Raw genomic sequence first — 22,729 nt, forward strand, 5'->3', positions numbered from 1 at the left:
TACAAATTTTCCAATTTTTACTTGAAATAGTTAAAGACTAATCGAGAGAAGAATTCGGAACGCTTGAAATTACAAGGTGTTAAGTGGGAGCGCGAACGTTTGCAGCATGAAGAGGAGGAGAGAGCGCACATAGATATAATGCGTGAACGCTATAAGGAGCAAGAGGCTTTAGAAGAGAAATTCAAACAGGAAGACGCCGTGGCGGGTATGAATTTGTTAAGGTGAGTGTTTTTTTTTTTGTATGATTTTTCCTGCTCCTTTGAAATAAAATTTCCTTACGATCGTAATACGATCCATAATTTATTAAAACTGACATTCAACGGTTCATTAGTTTTTTTAAAATATTATATAATTCCTACTTTTTTATGCCATTTCTATTATTATTGTCAATTTTGTTTTCCGACAAACTTCCTCTGCGACATCAACATAAATCGCCTAACACCATCCTTCCTATGGAAATAGTTTTTTTTGAAGAAGAATAAGAACAGTAAACTTTTTGCTTTCTTTGTAGTTTAATCGTCACAGAAAGCAGCAATTCATGCTTCTAATTTCTGCTTCCTCATATATATATATATATATATATATGTATATATATATAGAAATAAAATATAAAAATTCTGTTATGCTGGAGTAAGTATTTGCAAACAGAGTGAGAGGATACACGGCTGTACATGAGTGCGCCGCGATGTGTAGTTTGTGTGATTGTGCCACTAAACTCATCTTTCACGAGAATTATTTAATTTAATAAGGAAAGCCAAAACCGTAAAACCTTACTAATCATTGTACATTGAAAGTTTTATTTATAGTCAAAATTAATGAAAATTGATAAAGTATTTCTACGAAAACTGTGTTTCCGATGAAAAGCTACCAAACATAATCTGATTTGCTTAATGTGTTAATGACTGTACGGTAATGAGAAATGTAATTGTATATGACTACCTGCGTAAGCGAAATGTATGTTCAAAATCTATTTGTAAACAATTACGGAAGCTATCCTCTAAACTGAACCTCTCAACTCAATACAAAAAATTTGCAAGGCACTTTGTTGATATTTAGGCGAATAGATCAATAGTCTAATCAACAACACTTTCACATATAACTTTCATACAGATTTACGCTATGCAGAAATTAGGATTATCATCTGCTACGGGTTCTTTATTGCAGTCTTGAAAATTTTATAGGTGGATGAAAACAGAAGCATGCCTAGATTGAGATGCAGCCTTAGGCCGGTAAGCAACATACATGCTTAAGGAAATAAATCGCCGGAACAATCTAAAAAAAGTTTCTTGGGACATTTTTTTTTTTTTTTGGTGAAATGAAAAGCAGCAGAGAAGGGTTTCAAGGGGCTCTGCGGCAAGCATCATAACTGGGGCAAATTTGAATTATAAAAAATTATCTAGTGAAACACGTAGGTGTTCTAGGGAATATTGTTTTTTGCGTAATTAGAGAGTGTTTGAGTGAAAAACTTATCGAAGCAAGCCTATGTGTTTCACTATAAAATGTTGTTTTAAAGAAAAATTGAAAAAAAGATACATTATGCTGTTTGTCGACTTTAAGAATTCTGCGATCCGAGTTAAACGCGTGTAAAGTTTTGACATATGCTACACACATGTTTTTTGATCGCAGTACATTTTTTATTATATTCTTCTATTAGTCTGCAATTCTGAGATCATAAAACAATCCATCTTCCTGGTTTAGATATTCCTGCCCTTCCCATTTTTTCTCCAAGTTTTTTTTTTGCAGCACCTGTCAAAGGCCGCTCTTCTTCAATCCAAAGTTGTATGATTGATTACCAATGTCCATTTCAAAAACGATTTTTAGAATTCTAGTCACTAAAATTGCACACCGTAATGTCGGTCGCTAAGTCCAAAGGTTATGTCCTTTTCACACAAGCACTGAAATTCGAAGAACTTTTGTTCGGAATATCTTTTAAAACAATATAAAGGATGTTTGAAGACACTTGTTACTCCATGAAACGCACTAACAATCAGTACATACGACGTGAAAGTATAATTTCCCATCAGAGATTTATTTGAAACAGACACTCTTTTTGGAGTGTGGAAAGTACCGAAATTTCAGGGTAAAGACTTTTTGCGGGTACTGAAATTTTTTCCAAGTATTTAGACGAAGGTTCAAAGCAAAAAAAAATCGATTTCTTGAAAAACTTACGGGGATCAAGCTTAATGGATCCATAATATTTGTGTCTGGATAGTAAGAAGGGAAGGAAAAGTCGAACACAACTCTACCTTTCGATAGTAACGGATGTATACAATATTTATAATGAATTACTTTTTGCACATTGAGTTTGTTTGGGCAGATCCAATGAAATGTAAGCCTTCTGTGTCCACATTTAGTATTTATGTGCGATAGGTATAACTGTGCGGCTATGTGCTTCAGGTGAACAACTAGCAGAGAATTGCAACCTCTAGCTTATTAAAAGAAAATTGAAGCAATTAAGAAAATTATATTCGGTCGTGACCGAAACTTTTATACCCATCACTGTTATTTTAGAAAAGAAAGGTAGTAAAATCAAATTTTCATGCTCTATAACAAAGCGTGTGGACGCGGCTGATTTTTTCTATTGTCAAAATAAAAGTTTTTATGGCACAGGCATTATAGTAGGCGAGTGGACAGAGGAACAATTCAAAGACGGGCATGCTTAGGTGCATTGTAAATTTGAAACTTATCGACAGTTAATATACTTTACGGAGTTTTTGAAGCTTGTATTCGCGCGTTATAAAGCTATTGCCATTGCTACAACATTGTTGCTGCCACTTGAAGTCGATGCGGTCAGGAGAATGTTTGCAACAGACGTTACACAGACGGACAGGTGGATATATGCTCAACTCGTTTCAGAATTTGGTGCTGATAAAGATATTGTTATGAAATTCGCTTTTTACAAGATGCAATCGGTTCTTCTTCAAAGTTCTTTTATTTAGAATTATATTCCTTAACAATAGGATCAAATATTTACAATTCATTTTGGTCGTACTCTCAACTTTTATGTTTTTGCCCGACTAACTCTGCCTTCCACAAATATTCTATTTATGTACATTTTTGCAAGCATATTACTATACCTAAATTTATGGTTTTATTTCTAATCCTAGCCTGCTTTTCCTCTAATCGTTTTCATCGGCCTGCAGCTGCATGAGGCGCCGGCGAATGCTCATTTCGTTTTTCCTTCTTTAGGGAATTTATTATTAGGGAAAATCACTTAGCTGAAATTAACTGGATTTAGGATTTTCGTAACAATATATATACTTTGTTGCGTCTCCAAAGCTTCCTTCTAGGCGCAGCAAAAGTTTTAATAAAATCCTTTGGTGATGGGTATAAAAACTGAAGAAATAAAGAAACAAACATTCAAAGCAATAATCTTATGGAAATTTCTAGCTACAATACTTGAAAGAATTAAATCATTAAACTGGTATATAATTTGCTTTCTTAATGAAGCAAGATCAACATCATTGTAAGCCTTGAAGAGACCATTTATTAGTTATGTGGTCTTCTGACATTTTCAAGTTTTTGGCAGTGCTTGGCTGATTTTTGGTTTTGCACATTTCCTATGTATCTTTCGGCACGGATCCGTCCATTTTCAAGTAGATTTTGTCACAACTGTATCATCCATTCATTAGCTTGTAGCACGTTGTACTCTCGCAGAACTTTATTAATAACAGCAATAATTTAACGTGCTTTAAAGGCTCGAAGGATTTTGTATTTCTATTCAATTCCATATTCGATTCTTCGTATTCGTTATCCAATAACTGAAATATGACATTTCTAATGATAATTAATAATTTTAATTACTTCATAAAAGTCATTTGCTTTTCAGCTAAGAAAAATGAATAATATTTTCATGCTTTTATAAAAGCCGTTTGTTTGTTTTCTAACTAAGAAAAATCAATTTGTTGTTAATTATAAACGCGTAGTTAAAAGATTTGCATACATTTCTCTCCTGCAAGCAAGCAGTAAATTTTAGAAAAATTTTTTTATGTATAGGTGAAAGGAAAACCTTTCGCCCACCTTAAACAAAAAGCCAGACGATATACGCCTGGTTAGCATTTCTATTTTAATTACATTTAATAATGAAAAAAAGTTTGGATTGACGACTCTGTCGCTAATTTTCTTATTAATTAACACTTCGCTCATTATGATTGTAAGATGACATATGATATAGAAGTCCTTACTATTGACGAATCCATGTGATTTTTAGATAGTCTCCACTTTTAATCGAAATATATCAAAATTTTGTGACATTCCGACAATCCTACCAACTTATTGAGTGATCCGTTAATAACAGCGTTAGTCTGTTTTTATACCAGATCTTAACGTCTATGTTAGTGTCCTAATCGAAGTAAGATGCACCACGATTTTCAAGTTAAGGAAAAAAACAATTTAAAATTCCCGGATTTTTCTCTGTTTGACTTCCCGTTGGGCTGAAGTTTTTAATTTGCGAATTTGCTCTGAAAGTCCCACTGCCGGCAGGCATAAAGGACATGCGCGACTTACGAACTTGGGTTTGTTCTCAACAATAATTTAACGTATGCCTAGTTTTCCCAAGCAACAGCATCAGCTTAGTCCAGACAATTGAAACTAATAAATATGTAAAAAGATTTGCGATTCCTATAGTCACGCACAAAAAATACTACGCTTGAAAGATGACCGTCCTGCTCATAAATGTACAAGTGCGCAAATTAATATAAATAGACTGTTTATGCAAATGCTTTATGGTAAGCTAGAGCGAAAACAGGGCCAGGCATTTTTAATGTAGCAGATAATTTTCGCGGTTAAGTACTGATCACAGTAATAGTGAACCGAGTTCAAATCTCAAAGCATTTGACATATGATCTCTTAGCTATAGTGAATGCCCAGTTCGCAAAAGCATAGCACGTACCGACCACCACTAAGCTGGGGATACCGCCTAAATCTTTCCACACTCCTCCCTGGTCAGCACCGTATTGCGTGCTAAAAAAAAAGTAAATTGGCTAAAATCCGGTTTGTTTGTTAGCTGTTTTGACATCTCCAACAATCTAGTTAAAGTGTTGGCCCTTTCAAAGAAGGTGGGTTTAAGAATTACTTTGATCTATGGTTTTCAAGTGACCTGATTCAAGTATCTTTGCTTAACACTGAGAAACTCGGATGACGACACGTGAATTATTCAGCTCAGTCCCGATGGATAAGACGATGAAAAATGCATCGCTTCACATTAATTTTCTATAAGTATATAGTTACATATGCTTATTTTTCGTTTCCAAGAGCTCGGCACATCCGACATTAATTTTTAACTTTTTGATAAACTTAAGGTTTTTGTGGTGAAGCCCATTACTTCTTCTTGCAATTATAAAGTCCACTATGTGTCAAGTTTGGCTCTAGCTAAAGAATGAAAACAACAAACCTTAACTTGATAGTTGTCGCTTTTTCGTAAGGTCGAGCATATGAAGTTCGGTGGAAAAATGGAAATATTCGAGATCGGCACCAACCAACATAAAATCGCTTTGCACCGCAATTTTTATTTTATTTAATATCAACAACAAGACAAGACTATAAAGTAGAAGGAAAATAATTGTAAATAATCCTAAAATAATTTAATAGAATTATGGAAAACATTTATTTTTTTTTTTCAGAATCGACAACGAAGACTGGCGTCCATGCGAGGCGAATCTTAAAAATTTCTTAGAACAAGAAAGAGCTAAAATGAAAGAGCGTTCATTACGTGTACCGACACCATTTACATCGGATCCCAAAGATATGCAAACTATTTTAAGAGAAAAGTATGCAATTATTAGCATAACTTTTAAGTTAATATTTACACGAAATATTCCAGGAAGAAAGCTAAAACCAAGGCTATCCCGGGCCTGAAGCAAATAATGGCGCCTGAAGTTGTCGGAAAGGTATTATACATAATTAACTAACGATGTTTATCAAAAATAAGTAAAACTACTATAGTTGGACACGGCCCAACATTAAATACCCTAAACCACTTCCCAAATATTCATGTAATGACTCTCCAAGACGTGACGACGTTATAGCGAAAGTAGACAAAAAAGTCGTCCGATTCGAGTCACTTTCAATAGCACTCATCTTTGGGCCGAAACACGTCAGTGTACCACATTTCATCAGAATATGTCAAAAATTGCGGCCAGTAGGTTTGATATAACAAAACAGAACTGACAAAGGGACTGACAAGCTTATATCCATTCAGAGCTACGGTATAATAAAGCGTGAATCAAGCCTTTCTGGGCGTTAAACGCATCCGTACAACCTTAATATACCTTGTACCAAAAGGTATATGTACGGTATAATTATCACCTGAACAATTAAGCCATGATTTTTTTGGACACAGTTTTTTTATATAAAATCAGAATGTTATTTACAAGTTGCTCTTTTTCCCTTCAAAATTGTTATTTAATATTGATAAATTTTAAGCTGGAGCCTTCAGATGCAGAGGCTAAGAAGCAGCCAAGCAAACACGATAAAGACGATATCAGCGTGGAACATATACCCGGTTTCGGCTTGGATTTGACTGAGGATGACTTGGATCATGAAAACAATCGAAAAAATCTTGCTTCAGATGATGCTTCTGATATGTCCTCCGGAGAATCATTTGAAGAAGGCAGTACGATCAGTATGGCTAAACAACGTTATGCTCTCATGCTGCAAGAGGAATTAGAAAATGATGTTGCTAGTGGTTTGCTAATCTCTAAAGAACAATACGATCATTTACGTTACGAAGATGAGAAAATTTTACAGCTAAGGAACGCTAGAGTAAGCAAAAGAAAATAGAACCTTACCTTTCTATATACATAACGATATATAAAGATAAACATAATAATTTTCTTCTTTAAAGGATATACGCGAACTGTATCAATTGGCTGAGGAGATAATAATGGGTGAACGAGTGGAAGAAATAGTCGAAGAAGAGGAAACCGAAGGAGAAGGAGAAGGCCATGAAGATTACGAACACGATCTTGAAGAGCCTTAAACATTGCTTCACTTACGTAACAAAAATATTTTACAACAAAATTTCCATTTTTATTCCCAACGTAATTTCATCGAAATTTCAATCGTATATGTACGTGTATAACATTTATTTGTTATTATTGCTATCACTTGTAGCTTTTTACAATGGCAGCAGCTGTCTTCAAATTCAGTTTTGATTTATTGAAATTATTATCGATTTATGCCTTCTAACCATATAATGATTTAATTAAATTGAATGGAAAATTTCTGATTGCGATTTTTTTTTTCATTATCCAGGCGAGTACTATTTGTGCAGAAGTAAAGTGTGATAAGTTATCATAATTTTTCGATACCATTCATTGATAAGCATAGCATTTAAGTTAGGAAAATGTATGGGCATCGTGCAACGATTTTCGTTAAATAGTGTAGAAAATGGTTTGAAATAAAAACAATTAAACAGATAATATTGTTGGGCAAACTCGATCATTACCCTACCTTACTTTGCTTAAAGCAGTCCTTCATTGATTTTATTGATAACATATATAAAAAATATTCACTGTCAGCTCTTTGGCATTCAAAATTCTCTTTAGTACCCAAAATGGTCTTACTTTCAACGATCAGATTTTCAACGTCAGAGAAATCGACTATTGGCGTAAACAGTGACAACTCATTTAATTCTATACGACTATTATCCATTAAGCAAGAGTATTATTTCAAATATAACGAAACTTCTTTCAATCGAACATTAAACATGGCTATGTTCAATGGAGCACTAAACATTGTTTCCTTTCAACAAGGTTTTCGTCTAGCCAGTTGAGTCGTACACGCTCCTACTATGTTCATCTAGGCTTCTTTACAGGCTTCTTTCGTGATGTTGCCCGGACGATCGGATCGATCAGGCAGCAAAAGGATGTCTCATCTTTTCCTCTGCACGTCTGTCCGACTTTAAGGGGGCGTCGCCAATCGGTTAGCGAAGTAAAATAGTTGACGTATTTCGAATGTGATCTTTCACCGTTCCCTCACGTTTCGATCATTATCTCAACTACGCAATGGGCGACGCTGTGCCTATAATGTTCAATGAAAAATAAAAAGAAAGGATATAACAATTCATAACAAGACTTAATCTTCGCTTACTACTTATGATACGCTTATAACCAAAAATATGACAACTCGTAACATTACTTGATCTACGCTATATGCATACGATTTAGTCCTCACAACATGTAGGACCAAAACGAGTCGCCCGGCTTGGGTCCTCAGAGTACTTGACTTGGACTTGGACTCCAATGACCAAAGTGATCCAAATTCGCTGCAGTTCATTTTTACGCCATAGAAAATGGTTACAAAATTTTCGTCTCAAAACATTAAAAGTTACATTGCTATATAAAGACTTAATTGGCATGAGAATCCTTATATGGGGTAGCATTAATAAATTACATAAATCCGCACAGAACTTACTATGCCCTACACCACTTGGGGTGTAGGATATAATAAAATATTGATTAGCGGAAATTACCATTGCATTTACAACAACAATATATTCAAGCAAAAACTGTGTTTATATTTAAGTTTATTATAACTGAAAGGTATGAGCGAAATATACGGAAGACAGCGCAGATACACAAAACTTTATCAATAAGGAACAGGCATTAGAAAAATGGACTTGCAATCGGATCATAGTTTAGATTTTGAAAAATTTGAACTTTTATTCGATTTTTTAGACAAACCTTTTTCTGGGAACTGTCAACACAAAGCACAGCACAGTGAATCATTCCTTTTTGATATGCTCAATTCTAAAAGAGGAGAAAGACAAAAAAATTGTCTCGTTAACGATTAAAAGTCATCTAACGTTTTTTGAAATTCATTCCTTGTAGACTCGACCTCATACATATTAAACTTAAAAGATCGATAATTATCTGCGTGTGTCACCTAAACTCAACGTCGTTTTGTGCCTCCATATATGATCTAACTTTTAAATTCAATATGTATGTGCGTCAGTGTAAATGCGCACATACAAATGAAAAGAAATATAAGCAAGAGCAGTTTCATTTCCATTGCCTAGCGGCAAATGCATTGAAGTGAATAAAATTAAATCCTCAATACCCTACAAACAATTTAAGTTAGCACTCTGACCACATGGCTTCCATTCAACGACTCTCCTTGCTGTACTTAGATCAAAACCTACAAAAGGCTTTCCGGTGATTTCTTCCCAAAGTTACTTTCCAGAAACGTTCGTTTTTGTATTTTTTTTTTTTTTAACTTTTTCTATTTTAGGCACCTTTACGTTTGGAGCTCTCTATCACCATTCATTGAGGACTTAAAAGCCACATGTAAAGTGTATACTTCCTATTCCCATTTTTCTTCTTGCTTCGAGTATTCCAACAACCCATACATTGATATAACTAAATCGATTCTTCAGTCTTATCTTCATCAAAAGCACGTATTAATGAGGCCATCCGCGACACGTATTCTTACATGTTACAACTGAATTGTTCAATTTAGTTTCCTGGCAAGTTAAGTTCTCTGTGGCATTGCACGAGTTGAATAATAAAATATGTATCCTTAATGTATGGCAAAAAAACACTTGCACTTAAAACACTATGGCGAAAAAACTAATGGTTTTAAAATTTAGCAATGCCACTATGGAAATCTATAAAAAGTAACAGCTTATGGTGTAACCGCAAATATCTGATTTAAAAAACATTGTAAATATTGTTGCATTTATTAAAAGGTATTCGGATACTGAGTGACATGAAGAAATCTATAAAAATCTCGATTTACTTTAGTGATTGCGGGTGTGATTAGGAACCTGTATCTACCGTAGCTCTCATCAATAATCATATAAGTCGCCCTGCTTTTGCATTGTTGGCCAGATCAATTTCCTTATAAAATTTGATGCGCAAATTTATGGTAAGACTACAAGTGTCAGTTTGCAGCCTTCTAGCTCACTTTAAGAATGTTAACAAGATGTCAAGCGAACTGAGCGACAAGTGAACAGGAAGGCAAGCGGGCGGACGAGAGGTGGGCAGCAAGCAACCGAAAAAGCGCACAGCTCGTCAAACGAGAAGACAAGAGAACAAGCAGACAAGCGAGTAAGCAGGCAAACAAAAATAAATATACCAAAGTGCTGGCCGCTGAACAGCCGAAAGACTTACGAATAGACGAGATCAGTTTCATTGAATGTAAATTAGAAAATAATCCGGGACTTACTTATTCACTTCTTTCTGGCTGTTCAGAATAGAATAAGAAAATTATTATTGTGGTATTTGAAAGCATCGAAACTGCTAGCTGTTGTATTTTACATTTCTCATTCTGTAGGATACTGATCGTGTAACTGATAATTCATTTCCACAATTCGCAATCACATTCTTGTTACTGTTCAATCGCAACATCAGCCTTGTAGAGTTTAATTTTAACGGGAGAAATTACTTGAGTGCCAACTAAGACTTTGGAAACATTGAAAAAATTCATCACTCTGGGATCGAGTATTTTTATATGAAAGATCCCTGATTCCGATCAATATCGATGCCAAGTTAGAATCTAATTTAAACTAATCTCTGAAGTAACGACTTTGCTGAAAAATAAAGTCATTTTTCCAACAAGTTTTGCGTTTTCTTCATCAGCTCAGGTTCTTCTCGGACTAGATTCGTATTTAAGTTCCTTATTCACATATTCCTAAGCATATGATGCCACTTGAGTTGCAATTTTGTTCTTTTCACTTGGATTTTGCATTCATTGTGCGCCATTTGACTCATTCGCTTTTTATCTTTCTTAAGGGTGTATTAAGTTTGTGCGGATCCATACAAAATCCTGGAGGACTTGAGATAGACTCATTTTTTATTATACCGATGAATTCAGAATAACTTTCGGAATCAGTCTAAGTTGGGCTATCAATCCGTCTGTCCTCTTTTCTTCTGTTCAACTTATATGACCGCTGTTGAAAATGGTTCGGATCGATCACTTTTTTTATTTTAGAAAATTGTTATATGAGTAATAGTTATATGAGGGTGATATGGAGTGCTTGACCCCTATAGTCTTTTGACTTGTTTTTAAACTAATAATAAATGCAATTATTATAATCATTATTATTATAATAAACTTAGCCGCAACCTAAATGCAACCTTTATGTGATAGTATAATAGGAAGATTTTTATATAAATTATTTCACAAATTAAATGACTTACACCGGTGAAAGGACACTGCACGTGCAAAGAGACTAGCAACACATGCTTTGAGAGTTTTTTGCTTGTTATTCATAAAGTGCAACATATACACCACATCAACTTTCATTTTTATTCTGGAAAAAGAAGAAATCAGCCACGTCCATCCAATGATATAGAGTTTGAAAATTTAGTTCTCTCTCTTCTTTTTAGATGCGATCACGACCGAATATAACTTTCTTACTTGTTTTTTTTTTTTTTTTATTTTTCTGCATTAATACTTTTCCAGAAAGTCTTCTTCATATAATGCATCCATTTCCCACATTTATCCTTCATTTTTAATTTCCTTCGAATAGCAACAAATGTTGGAAATACCTAGAGCAAGGTTTAGGACAATAAAAACGCTAAATTTATTATATATATTTTATGAGTTTTTTTTTCGTTTTTTTGGCACCCTACCCCGCACCATCTTACTCCAGCCTCATATTATTCATTGATAAAATCTATCAAGTCATATAAACTAAAACGAAATTTGCGCTTTACTACGCAAGAGCTTTACTATCAATACGAAATGGAAAAGCTTCACACTTTCTCTCTTTCTTTCTTTTTCTCTCTTATCATTTTTTTTTTTTTTTTTTTTCTTTTGCATCTATGAGAATTTATAAGCCGATGTCCTTCCAACGAATGGTTACTGGTTGTCTGATCAAAATCTTTATAAAAGTCAATGTGCTTAACAATCGGCGACGCATTATTCAACAAGTGGTAACTAAAAGAACAACAAACGGTATCGCGGTTAATAAATTACCAAAAAAAAGAAGACTATAAAGTAAAAAAAGAAAAGCAAACAAATAAATTACGCAGAAAATATTTCTGTTTTAAAAAAAAAGAAGAGAGTTAAACAATAAATGAAAATTTTTTGAGGTGAAATAATTTTTAAAGAAATTTACATAATCAGAAATTAATTATATCTTTCCAAGTTATTGAATCTTATTTACAAGCTGACAAGAGTATTTTCAAGTAGCCGTTGAACATTAAATTAATTCTAATAAATTCTTAATAATAATCTAAGATAAATAAATCTTTTGCTTTTCTAAAGCAAATCATAACAAAACTATTTAAATAAACGGTAAGAATTTCTGATCAAAGCTCGTATTTTTTATCAAAATTATCGTATATTTAAATGAAATACGTAAAAAAAGTATGTTCGCCTGCGAATGAATCTTTTACACTCATCACCGTTCCACAGCAATTAACGAACAGATAGGCAGACGGACTGACAAACGTGCCTGGAACGGTTTAGTTTTGACACTTTATGTGTCATGTGTGATTTGGAGCAATCTTTGTAGCAACCTGTGTGCAAGAATTTCCAATGTTTCTGCCGAATTCGAAGCAGATTGCTTCCTTTTTGCGACCAGGAAAGTGTTTACCGTCAACACTGCAAGGATGCAAATATTTAAATCGGCGTAGAATTTGATTCTGATCAAGAATGTATACACTTTATGGTGTCTCGAAATCGTTTTGGCAACATGTACATGTACTCCACTTCTCCGTCGCTGATGAGTACAAAAAAGTGATAATAATAATTAAATGAAATTTATTTCTTCCCTACTTTTAAGCGCAATTGTTTTGCGTCCATGTTTTTGCTGCCTAACACAAAACAAAAACTTGTCTACTTTTCGGCGACCACTATAAAAAGTTTCTTTTGAAGGATCTGAAATAATTTAGTTGCGTCTGCAGTTCGCAATCTTGGAAAAATTCGTTAGAAAATCGAAAGGGATTTATTTTGATACTATGAGTAACTGTAACCTTACAAATAGTTTCTTTTTGACGTTAATTGCTAATTTAAAGTAAACTGCAATGTGAAAAAATTAAAAAAAATTGAAGTCAAAATTCAAATGAGAACGCGAAAGGCACAATGTGGTTAGATTATAATCAACAGGCGGAAATAGAAAAAGTATATAAATGTTATGCCGTATTTTACACACAATTTATATAAACTAATCTCACGTTTATATAAATAAATACTAGCGTAAATTTATTTTAGTCAAATTAAATTTTTTTCTGTGCCCTTAATACTTAAAAGTATTCTTACCGGCCTCGGAACTTTTCGTTGGGAAATGGTTTTTCTGCAATTTCTGATGAAGGCACTAATTTTCATTCCTTACAGATGCAATAAAATTATAAAATACCATATAACGGTAATTTTCCATTTTGTTAGGCAACAAGATCTGTATTGCTTTGAATTTCTTTCAGATTTCGCTGTGTTCTTAGAAAACACCCTTTTCTTTTCTCCCAGTCAACTAATCAATCAAGCAGGTTTAAAGCTGTCGCATGGTTACGAGTCTGCACACTTCATGAGATACGTGTTTGCGATCGTTAAGGATTTAGTTAAAAAATTTCCATCTTTCCATCTAGTTCAACTCTGCAGAATATCATTGAAGAAAGGACTTTGTGGCTGAAAAATGCAAAAAAGTACACATTTTGAAACGCCAGTATTGCTTTTACCGTTTTGGTATTTGGTAATACGTTGGTTAACGAAACCATCCAAAGCTCGATCTGAAAAGGGTTTTGTATTCAAAAGCAATGTGCAATGATTAGTTATAAAGTGGATGGAACCGTATTCCCAAAGTCACTACAAGTTTCTTATCAAGAATGCTTATCAAGAGAACTGGTTTAGAAAATTTTGAACTTATGAAAGAGAGGAACACTTTCTTGTCCACATAGACTCCTCATAAATCTATATACTCTTACAGCGATCCTTCCATTTATTTAGTTTTCCCATTTATACACGTAACCTTTCTCTGCATAACAGTTTTCAAGGAAGGTCCATCCCAAAAAAGAAGCTTTGGGCTATGTACGGTGGGTTTGGAAGATGATCAAGAAATTTTATAGGCAGACATACATCGGTATTTGTCCTGAAATAAACTTTTCATCTTTGTAAATGTGGCCATTTTTTCCAAAATTATTGGTCCCTTGCCGACTTTTACTTCTTCTAAGTAATCGATGAAAATAGTTTCAAGGCCCTCGACGAAGCAACAGCCTTCACCGTTTTTGGAGCCGACTCTTCCTTTACAGTCAATAGTTTTACGGTGCTGACTCCAAACCTGATCTCTGGCAATTAATCGGGACGAAAACTCTGACATTCGAACCTGAACTGCGTCAACAGAGCGTTGGAAATTTGTATTGAAGCACGTTTTTGGTGCAATGTGAGCAAAGACAGCATCAATCGTGCAGCCAGCAATTCGAGTCATTATCTAACAAAGGTATTCTTTGAACATGCCCGCCAAATATCTCTAATTTTCGATGATCGTCTAGCGTCACTTGTCGAACTTGAGCAACATTCTCATCAGTGGTTACAGTTTTTGATCGTTCCGAGCGTCCACAGTTGACGAAGCTTCAACGGCCACGTCTCAATTCAACTATCCCAAGTTTCACTGTGATAAGTGATGGTGCATAGCTGCCGTACTCACATTCCAACTTGTCCTGAATTTGTGTACGCCTTATATATTGCCTTCCAAACACGAACACTTCATGACATCCCGATAGTCAATTTGTTTCCATTTTTATAAGAAAACTTCCATCGACTAACCTCAAATGATTGTGAAACAATAACTGCGCCCAAAAGTGGCTGAAAATTTAGCGAGCATTTACAAACGCATGCACAAACATTTCATGTACAAGTGGTGCCGTTTTCATGCTCAGGCCAAGAACTTTTCAGACAATGCACGTGTTTACGATTTAGTAGCACTTACATCAACCATTGAATTGATAATAATTATATTTTTTTTATTTAAAAAAATGCCTTCTTTGCAAATAAAATTATTTTTTTAATTATTTTCAATCGTTTTAATTGTGAATGATTTCAGATCGGTAAAAATCCTAGTGGGAGTATTAATAAGCAAATTTACTATGTATTGAAAATATCACTAAAGTCATTTTACAAACGACAATACACTAATTACTGCTTAAAGTCACAGGGGAAAGATACGAAGACATTACATACACAATACGTCAAAAGTCTGCGAGAAGAAAGTTGTATATGTAATACGAATACAGCGACTGATAACAGAAGTAGTCCAACTTTTAAGGATTAAGAAAAACAGTACATTTTGAGAAATAAATAATTGACGCCCTCTTCTGGTGATATGCTTTCATTTTTCTTATATAATTGAACTAATTTCTCTTAGAGATGGGTCAATTCAAACGTGAGTTACTGTGGTCTGAACGTACTGTTAAGTCAACAATTAAGATGATGACACAATATTCACTTTAAAATATTTCATATATGATGATATCCTTTTCGCCTTACAACTCCACTGCATTGTGGATTGTTTTCACTCCCAAACTCGAAAAGAAATTAAAAAAAAAATGTACTTTAATTTCTCAATGAGGTTGTTAGTCATTCATTGTTTTATATACACACACATATACACATACGATGCATACAACTTTATTATGTTATCATATGCTATCGTATAAGCTAAGCCTTAATATGGTTCAATAATCCTTTTAAGACCGAAACAAAAACAAGTGAACAATTTTGCCTTGAACTTCTCAGCTCATACTGACATTAATAGTTTCATAACAAAATAAATATTAGCGAATTATTATTATGATATGACTGTAAATCTACGTATTGAAGCGAATACCACAAATGCAAAGCAAGCGGTTTCTGTACAGTGCATATACATATCTAAACAAAATCAAATGTATTGTAACACACATTGGCGCAAGTACTTTAAGGAATTCAAAAAATAATGAAACATGAAAACTTTAACGTCTATTTCGGCTCATTCAGTTCCCACTCAATTCCAATCAGTGCAAGGTGGGCTCAAGTATCACGTACTAATAATACTGCTTCTGTTCTTCTTGATAGCACTACCATTTGTCATTTTTTCCTACCTAAATAGATATGCTTTTCAAAAAATTAATGATTTTTTTTTAATGGACACAATCGAGCAATTTTTTCCATTCTCACGTGATGGTTCACTTCACGTTGTGTCGCGAAATTTAACGGTGATGACAATCCTTGCAATAACAAGGCCAAGTGTTTAGTTTCAATTCTTGGATGACTGGAAAATTGTTGCCACATTAATTACGTCGCGTTACGTACTTATTCTCTCTACTGCCTAATAAAAATATATCCGCAAATATATAGACAGCAAAAAATTAATTATTGAAACTGCGGGGTCATCGAATAAATGTCTTTCCTCTTTAATTACTATTGCAACTAGGTATGTGTTATATGCCACAAATAAGACAAGGCTCGAACAATATATTCAAAAAAGTGTGTTTTATGTGCTTTCGTCTACTTTGGGAACCACAAAACAGATGATTCTGCATATTTAATTTCTTTATACGTTATGCTGCTTTCGTCTGGTCTTCCATTCTTGTTTTGTTATATTAAAAAGCTATAAATTACGCAAAACAAACTTTTAAAAATTGTCTGTCGTCTCTCCTGGGCTTGTGTATGACAGCCAAATTCTGGCTTGCTGACCGATCACTCGTCATATCCGAAATTATTGTTTTTTCTTCTCATACATTGCGTAATCTCGTTTCAGATTTGGTATTCAGGAGTAATAGCGAATAAAAAAGTCTTCAAGATAAATTTCGTTGCGAAATAAGGTTGCCTAACCTCAAAAACCACAAGGAAAAATGTCTTGTGATGTCTTTGTAATGTCGCTCAGATAATGGCCGTAAGCGTCACCTTTATACTCTGCGTACTGCTTACGGTACGGGGTACATTAAATTCCTGTGTACGTATGTAATACCCGAAAGGGCTTAAGATAGACAAAATCACTTTCTGAATCTAAGCTTATCTGCCTATCTGCCCGTCTGACATATGTATATTTGTGGTCAGCCTACAGCTCAAAATTGTTGAGATGTTTTGATGAAGTTTGGTGCACTAAAGTGTTTTGACCCAAGGAATAGTGCTATTGAGGATGGTTCGAATCGGCCTACTTTCTTGAACACTTGCAAAAAAAACCAATTTCCAAAAATTTTCAACAAAACTCCCCGTGTAATAATATTTTCAACATTCTAAATTTGTATAAAAAATTAAATCTTTTTATGTCGCAAAAAAGTACAATTTTTTTATATGTCATTATGAAAATTAAATGGTAATAAAAAATTGACAAAGAATTCATCTTTACGGAACGAAGATGGTCCATTTTTTTGATAATACCCCATATAAGGATTCTCAGGAAAGCTAAACTCTTATATTCCAAAAGATCCTACTTCTTAACGTTTTATGATGAAAATTTATTCAAATAATTTGATATAAAAATTAAGTGGACTCCAGCCCATCTACAATTTTTTATGACTAGTAAGTCCTTCCAAAGGAAAGCTAAATTTATATATCTAATGATAAAAATTGGTCTACAGTAGCGATTTGACAAAAAAATTAACACTAAGAAATTTGGATCAGATAGATGCATTTTTTAGATCCTACTGTATATAAGAATTATTATGAAGAACAAGCCCTTCTAGAGAGAGAGAGAGAGAGAATCTAATTTCTAGTTTTTTATAATGGCAGCAGAAAAATAACAAAATCTTCAGTAAGTGAATCACGCTTTGTAATATTTTGGGAATGCTCCACTAAGCAAACTTTCATAAAAAATATGCCTTTGCTTGAAAATAATGTGTAACGTTTGTGTGTATATATGGTAACCAAAACGAGCGAATAGCTGTACTAATCGAAGTTGTGTAGGGGCGATGTAACAATCGGCTATATTCTTACTCGGTTTTAGTTTTAGTTTTTGAAAGTCACACTAAGTCTATGGACAACAATTACTGTAAACATTTCTTTTATTTTTTATTATTGTTTGTTCACCTCTTGCTTTTTGTGCTCCTTTTTTTTTTGTTCTAAACATTTTTATATATTTTCCTTAATCCCTCCGTTACTTTAAATATGCTAACATATAATTTACTTACTATCATTAAATTACTTCTTAGTAAAGCAGACTCCCATTCCTAAACTCTTTAATATTTATATCATATCACGCACACTTTCTTATAATTGAAGTAAACGGAATAAATAAACACAAACATACAAACTCGTTAAGTCATTACTAATTTAACAGGAACATTTGAATAATTCACGTATCTTTATTATGCCGTACGCAACACTTCACTCAATAAGTTCATAGGATCAAAAGTCGTTTTTTTTTTTTCAATTGTCATTCAAATATGCTGTTAATGCTATGTAAGATTCACCATTGATCCTTTGCCAATTTCCATTATAGCACGCTGATCCCAAAGAATGGAAATCATAACCGTTCCAGACCGTTTTTGTATTTTTAGCCGCTTTCGTTAGTTGCTATTCACTCAGTTGACTATCAAATTGCTTCTGGAACGTCGTAATGAATCCATGTTTAACCCTTCATTACGTATAGCATCAAAAAAGTATCTGAATCGTCAACAAGCATTTGTTTTTGCTTAAAAGTAAGCAAACTTGGCACCGTCTTGAAAAAGAGTTTTCTTCTGGGCATGTTTATGCAAAATAGTAAATACACTGTCTTCTGGTATCCTTACGGTGTCAGCTATCACATGCAACTTCATTTTGCGATCTTCTAAACGAACATATTATATATTTTGTGGAGGAACTCTCGAATTCGGGCGGCCAGAATGCACCGCATCATCACTGCATGTACGGCTACATTTGAAGTCAGTAAACCGCTTTCCTACCATTTGTCTTGATGAAATAAACCACTTTTTTACTCGAACGGTATTATCTCTCCATTAAAAATAAATGCCTTATCAGCACAGAAACTTCACATTTTTCTTCACTGCAACAAGTGTGAGACGTAAACCAATGGTAGGAATGTCATGAAAGTTTGAAAAAATAGCTTTGAAACTCGGCGCTTTCTAAAAATTATACGAATTCGTCAATAGTGGCGATAATAGTATGTCATTGTATAAACTTACTGAATGATGTATTGCTTAATAAAAACCTGTCTTTAACTAAAACACATAGAACCATAAGCAAGCATAACTCAATCTCGATTTCGTCACTTTTAAGAAGTATAAGTTTGACGTATTGTATTTGAATTGGAATAACAGAGCCTACCAAAGAAAGACGAAAACGCAAAAAAAAGTCCTTTTTTTTACACCAAAAGTCAACCGTTCATTATCATAAATTTGCTTATTTGCCTTTCCGTCGCAATTTCAGTCTTGGAATGTTGATGAGTCGCTGGAGTCATCAAAATGCTTCTTCCTATTTTACCCTTCCGGCCATCTTCTTATCTTTCCATTTAAATGTAAATAATTTTGAAATTTTTTATGCGTCGAACAACACAACAGATTAATTTTCTCATATCCTTAGATCTAGAGGTCAAATATCTCTTACTCATGGTCAATTATTACATAGAAGTGATTAGAGACACTTTGAAATAACATGTTATATGCGTCAGTTGGCGCAATGGATTAAATACAATAGAAACAAAACATATTACATATTACATGCTAGTGCTCAATGTCTTTTTTTTTTAGTGTAAAATTAAAATAATAATAATAATAATAATAATAATACATATTACAATACAAATTTTGAAGCAGACAATTTTTGAATAGAATGATGCCGGGGGTAGCCTCACCAGCTATTACAGGCGTCCTTGCCTTGTCGACATTATAATTAGATTTCCGTTTATTCATTCATTTATTCTATGAAAAAGCCCGGCTGCCAATCTTAAAATTAGGATACTTATATTTAATTCCTTGCCCACAGACGGATTTAATTTTCTGCCTATCTCTTCTCCTCACGTCGGATTGGCATTGCCAATCGATAGTCTAGCCACAATACTGTACTTCTTAGCCCTCTCCGTAAGGCGATGCAGTAGTTTTGCGCAGTACAGCCGAGTACAAGCTTAATAACAAGCTTATGTGTTCATAAATACAACCCATATATATATATATACTCTTATAAAAACAACTTCATAAATATAACCTACGTATATATATGGTTATAACTACATCCGATGTAAATATACACTTATAGCTAGCAATATTAACGTGCGGGGTCTAAGCCGCGTGAAGGGCCCACACGAGCGAAGTGACATTGGGCCTTACAATACCTCATTCTGCTTTTTTAAAAACTGTTGTGCTTGAAGGTAACGCTTTCGCGGCCTGTGTCAAAGTTGGAGACACTGCGTGTTGCATAATGACAGGAAAAAAGCCACGAAAATTTACATATCTCTATTGGCGTTTGCAATACCTATCAAATATTTAACAGAAACACTCGTTAATCGCTTTCAGCCCCACTATTCGAGGGTCGCTGGGATGACGATACACTAACACCTGTTTTTTTTTTGGAATTTTTAAAAATGAACACAAACGCTTCTCAAAGGCGTCATGTCTTGGAAATTGTTAAACAAGACTTATAGCAGAAAAAAGTGACATTAGAACAAACCAGAACCGGTTGTTACGATCCTCTCGTCATTTCTTAATCGCGGCAATGGATGAAAATACTTTACTATGTTGCTATTTTTCCATATGCTTCGGTCGGATTTTCTTTCGTTCAACCTGCAGGCCAAAATTTCCAAGATATTTTGTAAGAATATGGTACACCGAAACTTTTTTGTCCAACGACGAACACTGTTGAAGATAATCCAGATTGGACATCTATAAGGCCTTACTTTAAAAAATATTCATTTGTATTACTGTAATGTGGACTACATTATTTAATGGTGAGCAATAGCCCCTTGTGGTCTTGTTACTTATTTAAATGAAAAAATATTGTGTGAAGACGGGTTACTAAGATTTAATATGTCGTGAATACCGATACCCATTAGAAAATATTCTTTTTATATTATGTTTACTTATGCCAACAAGTCGTTGCCGACTGTCCTAAGATATGGCGTTACACTTCAAGCTACCGAAAATTCTATTCAGTATAAGCTTAATCAGAATATATATTTCGTATGTAGCGTTCTTGTGGTTAAAAAATTTTCAACTTTTCCATAGGCAGCTGCTTAACTTTTGTATTGCTTAAAAAAGCTAAAGCACATGAAGAAATTGCGATCTTACACAATTTGTTTACGACAATGGTATACAATTTCACTTTCAATTAACAAAATAAAGTGTAAATGTTATGATTTCACTGCTAGTTCCTTTTTTTCTAATATGGAATGTGCAATGTGTGCACGTGATGGTTACGTCGACTACGTTTTGGACGACAAAAGACATAGTGAAACAGTTGACATTTTAGCAACTGATTAATTTGCATCTATTCATAATAGCAAAATTTCTTACAGCTTAACAAAAATGAATTTCAAACAAAGGATCTTTGAACCAACTAAGTGAGGTTCCAGTGTCATGAACTGTTATAAAATTTGAATTGAAACCCAACTGTAAAAACATTATGGTGGAGTTCGGTCAGCTATTAAATACCCTACAACACTTTGCTTAATATAGTTCTTCATATAAGGACTTTTCAGAATAAGGCTTTATATGCGAATTGATCGAAGTCGTGAACCGATTCGAACCATTTTCAATAGATTTCACACAAGTGTGCACAACAAAAATAAAAAGACAACTAGACGGACGGACGGACCAGCGGACAGCGAATAAATAATTTTAACCTTGTTTATTAAGAGAAGGTGGATCTATCTCAAGCCCTTCCAAGTGTTGCGTACGTCCACAAAATATACCGCTGTATCAGAAGTGGTGCAGCGTATACAAATAATATGCGCCATGCAGGTAAAGTTATATAATAAGACGCAATGTTGTATATAAGATGAGATAAGTGTTGGCATGGACTTCCCGAAACTTTCAGCACCGAAAGATCTCTCATCTTTCTTCGTTCTGTTATTTACTTATTTTAAATACGTTAATTACCTCTAGAGGTTGAATTCATTGCTTTCCCTTAAGATTGAAGGATGAAAACGAACCATTAGTGAACCGCTGTCGTACGGCAGATAATCCAACAAATTTCGTTGTATGTACCATTTCTTTCGAATATTTTAAGTGAATCCTTCAACGAGTTTTTTTCTAAGTTATGCAGTGGTCGGGGTTAAATCTGACTGGAAGCATTCAAAAGCCAAGAAACCTAGTTTTATTAATTCAATCTTCTTGAGATGCCAATGGAAACCAATGGCCATCATAAAATTGCTTCAATGGACAATTTGTCAGGGACAATTTTTTTACGCCACAAACCAAATATCGAAAGCATACAAAAACTGCAGCATCCTTTGCCTTTTCCCCACTTGCAAGACCTTCTGACTAAAACCGTGTCCTTTACATGTAGAGAGACTGGCCCTGGTTCCTACCAAAAAAAGTACTATATTTACGGGTTTAAATGTTTGCATTTTCAATTCACTAAACTAGAATATATGATATAGACCCATTACTTCTTCTTATTCTTTTGTTTATTTATCACAGCTACAACCAAAAATTTTCAGCCTATATATAACCTATTAGTATACAACAGCTTAAATAGGAACCACAGCGAATAGCGAATGATATGCTCAAGAGCGAAGTAATTAAATAATCATTGCAATTATGCGTTAGATTCAACGAAAAAAAAAAACAAAAAATGCAATAACACATGATCGTCTCCTTGTATAAGATAATGTCCCTACAAACTAACGCAGATATGTTTGAATATCGATAAACAC

At 34.0% G+C, this 22,729-nt stretch overlaps 1 protein-coding gene across 1 annotated transcript in view; it reads left to right on the forward strand.

Moving 5' to 3' along the window:
- Positions 1-7,038, forward strand: part of LOC119633306 (eukaryotic translation initiation factor 5B) — a 33,037-nt gene extending 25,999 nt beyond the window's left edge. The window contains exons 5-9 of the mRNA XM_038026798.1: positions 31-221; positions 5,622-5,768; positions 5,822-5,888; positions 6,424-6,762; positions 6,845-7,038. Coding sequence (XP_037882726.1) covers positions 31-221; positions 5,622-5,768; positions 5,822-5,888; positions 6,424-6,762; positions 6,845-6,979 — 879 coding nt within the window. The 3' untranslated portion in view covers positions 6,980-7,038. The remainder of the gene's footprint in view (positions 1-30; positions 222-5,621; positions 5,769-5,821; positions 5,889-6,423; positions 6,763-6,844) is intronic.
- Positions 7,039-22,729: the final 15,691 nt, after the last annotated feature.

The sequence above is a fragment of the Glossina fuscipes genome, unplaced genomic scaffold, assembly GCF_014805625.2.
Source record: "Glossina fuscipes isolate IAEA_lab_2018 unplaced genomic scaffold, Yale_Gfus_2 2, whole genome shotgun sequence".
Lineage (NCBI taxonomy): Eukaryota > Metazoa > Arthropoda > Insecta > Diptera > Glossinidae > Glossina > Glossina fuscipes.